General features: G+C 32.5%; 1 protein-coding gene across 1 annotated transcript; it reads left to right on the top strand.

The window, feature by feature from the left end:
* Positions 1–1,738: 1,738 nt before the first annotated feature.
* On the top strand, positions 1,739–2,487 carry LOC145946422 (C1GALT1-specific chaperone 1-like). The gene has a single exon (XM_083056043.1). It carries the CDS (start codon positions 1,984–1,986, stop codon positions 2,485–2,487), a length of 504 nt encoding a protein of 167 aa, XP_082912169.1. The 5' UTR covers positions 1,739–1,983.
* The last annotated feature ends 3 nt before the right edge of the window (positions 2,488–2,490 follow it).

The following is a 2,490-nucleotide window of genomic DNA, read 5'->3' as shown; positions in this document are numbered from 1 at the left end:
GCATTTATGCTTATAATTATAAGCAGTTGCTGATTAAAAGTAGTCAAGATATATTGCGGTAGTCGCAATTCAAGAGCCAAATTATAATTAACGTCGTTGCTAAGCTATACACGTATACGAATCGCCGAGTTAGTTAAACTACCTTTAAAAAAAGGTAAAAAAAGGCGCCTAGTATGGGCACGCCAGTAGTGAAAAATTACCCATTGCAAACCCATGTAGAATCGTATGAAAAATTACTCATTGCAAACCCATGTAGAATTGTACCATTGCAAACCCATGTAGAATCGTATGAAAAATTATCCATTGCAAACCCATGTAGAATCGTACTACAAAAGTAATGATATCAAAAAAATTGCGCGCCAAGTGAAAGTAGAAACTTGTACCAGTGGAAAATTTAAATTGCAAACCCATGTAGAATAGTACCTATGTAGAATAGTATAATTATAGAAACCTCTCTTCACGCTGGAAGTTGCAAACCCATGTAGAATCGTATAATTATAGACCTCTCTTCACGCTGAAAATTGCAAATCCATGTAGAATCGTATAATTATAGACCTCTCTTCACGCTGAAAGTTGCAAACACATATAGAATCGTAATAAGAAAAAAATAAGACAAAACACAAAAAAACAGAATTAAAAATTAATACAAGCATTAAAAATTAAAAATTTATGCAAAAATTATATAAATTAATACAAATAAAAAAAAATAAAAAATTTAATTTAAAAAACTAGGCACTGCTAAATTTCAAAATTAACTTTAGCATATTGTTTAATTTAGTAGTGCCTAGTTTTTTAAATTAAATTTTTTATTTTTTTTTATTTGTATTAATTTATATAATTTTTGCATAAATTTTTAATTTTTAATGCTTGTATTAATTTTTAATTCTGTTTTTTTGTGTTTTGTCTTATTTTTTTCTTATTACGATTCTATATGTGTTTGCAACTTTCAGCGTGAAGAGAGGTCTATAATTATACGATTCTACATGGATTTGCAATTTTCAGCGTGAAGAGAGGTCTATAATTATACGATTCTACATGGGTTTGCAACTTCCAGCATGAAGAGAGGTTTCTATAATTATACTATTCTACATAGGTACTATTCTACATGGGTTTGCAATTTAAATTTTCCACTGGTACAAGTTTCTACTTTCACTTGGCGCGCAATTTTTTTGATATCATTACTTTTGTAGTACGATTCTACATGGGTTTGCAATGGATAATTTTTCATACGATTCTACATGGGTTTGCAATGGTACAATTCTACATGGGTTTGCAATGAGTAATTTTTCATACGATTCTACATGGGTTTGCAATGGGTAATTTTTCACTACTGGCGTGCCCATACTAGGCGCCTTTTTTTACCTTTTTTTAAAGGTAGGTTTTTATAGGGATATCATTCATTTTTGTATGATAAACATCTTTAAATAAATAAGCAAAAAACCCGCCACCACTCCCGTCATATTTCAAAATACGACGGTCCTCTGCTTACTATAGATAATATAAATAAGGAAAGTGTCTTTATTTTTGCTCTACGTTCATTATAAACGAAGATATCACGATGCAAAGTTTCAATATGAAAAATTTCTTTTAAGAAACGTCCACGTCGTCAACGTTCGCAAGTCCCCAATGTGCGCATGCGGGATTCTTGTACAGTTCCAGCTTTTGGTACAAGAGTGCGCTATAGTGCGCTATAGGTTAGGCAAACAGATGACTTGTTTATATCACCTGTTAAGGAATATATTTGTGATTGATTCGACGTGCGAAGATCAATCATTGTGGCAGCCTGAATATTATCTGAGTAAATCACCTCACCATGAAGAGATTGTTTTACGGCATTGGGAGAAAGTGAAGAAGACGTCTGGCTATTTTAATAACGTTACATACTACACTTGGTTGGTAGCGCAAAACTTGAAATTACACAAACTTGATTTGGATAGATATTTATATGATCCCTAAAAAGTAAGTATAAGAGAGATTGAAAACATGGAATGGAACTGGTTAAAAGAACGAGTATCTATTACAAGTATTGTTTTTGTAGAAAAACTCAAAATGGGGAAGTCAATCCAGGCTACATGGGGTAAACGCTGTAACAATATTTATTTCTTTGCACATCATTTGAAAGACACCGAATTACCTATTGTAAATATAGATACAAAGATTGTGTCTTCCTGGCAATTGCTATGCGAAGCTATGAATTATATTTGGAAAAAAACGACGGACAAATTGGAATGGATTATTTTTGTAAGAGACAATACTATGGTCATACCGGAGAATCTGCGTTACATGATTGTTCCATTAGACCACAGAGATGATTATTATCTAGGCCATCCCATAGTTCTATGGGGTCAAATTTATAACGTTGCTCAATCTGGATACGTTCTTAGTAGAGGGGCATTGGCTAAAGTAGTGCAAATGTTTAATACTACAGAAAAATGCATCGCGGGTGGAAAGTATTGGAAGAAGGAAGATTATTATCTTGGTAAATAATGT

Source organism: Prenolepis imparis, unplaced genomic scaffold, assembly GCF_030444845.1.
Source record: "Prenolepis imparis isolate NDT839.2.m4 unplaced genomic scaffold, iyPreImpa1.0 SCAF_16, whole genome shotgun sequence".
NCBI lineage: Eukaryota > Metazoa > Arthropoda > Insecta > Hymenoptera > Formicidae > Prenolepis > Prenolepis imparis.
This window is presented reverse-complemented; position numbering and strand designations above follow the sequence as displayed.

Bases quoted from the DNA above. Each gene is read 5' to 3' on its own strand.
- LOC145946422 (XM_083056043.1), top strand. From the start codon at position 1,984: ATGGAATGGAACTGGTTAAAAGAACGAGTATCTATTACAAGTATTGTT.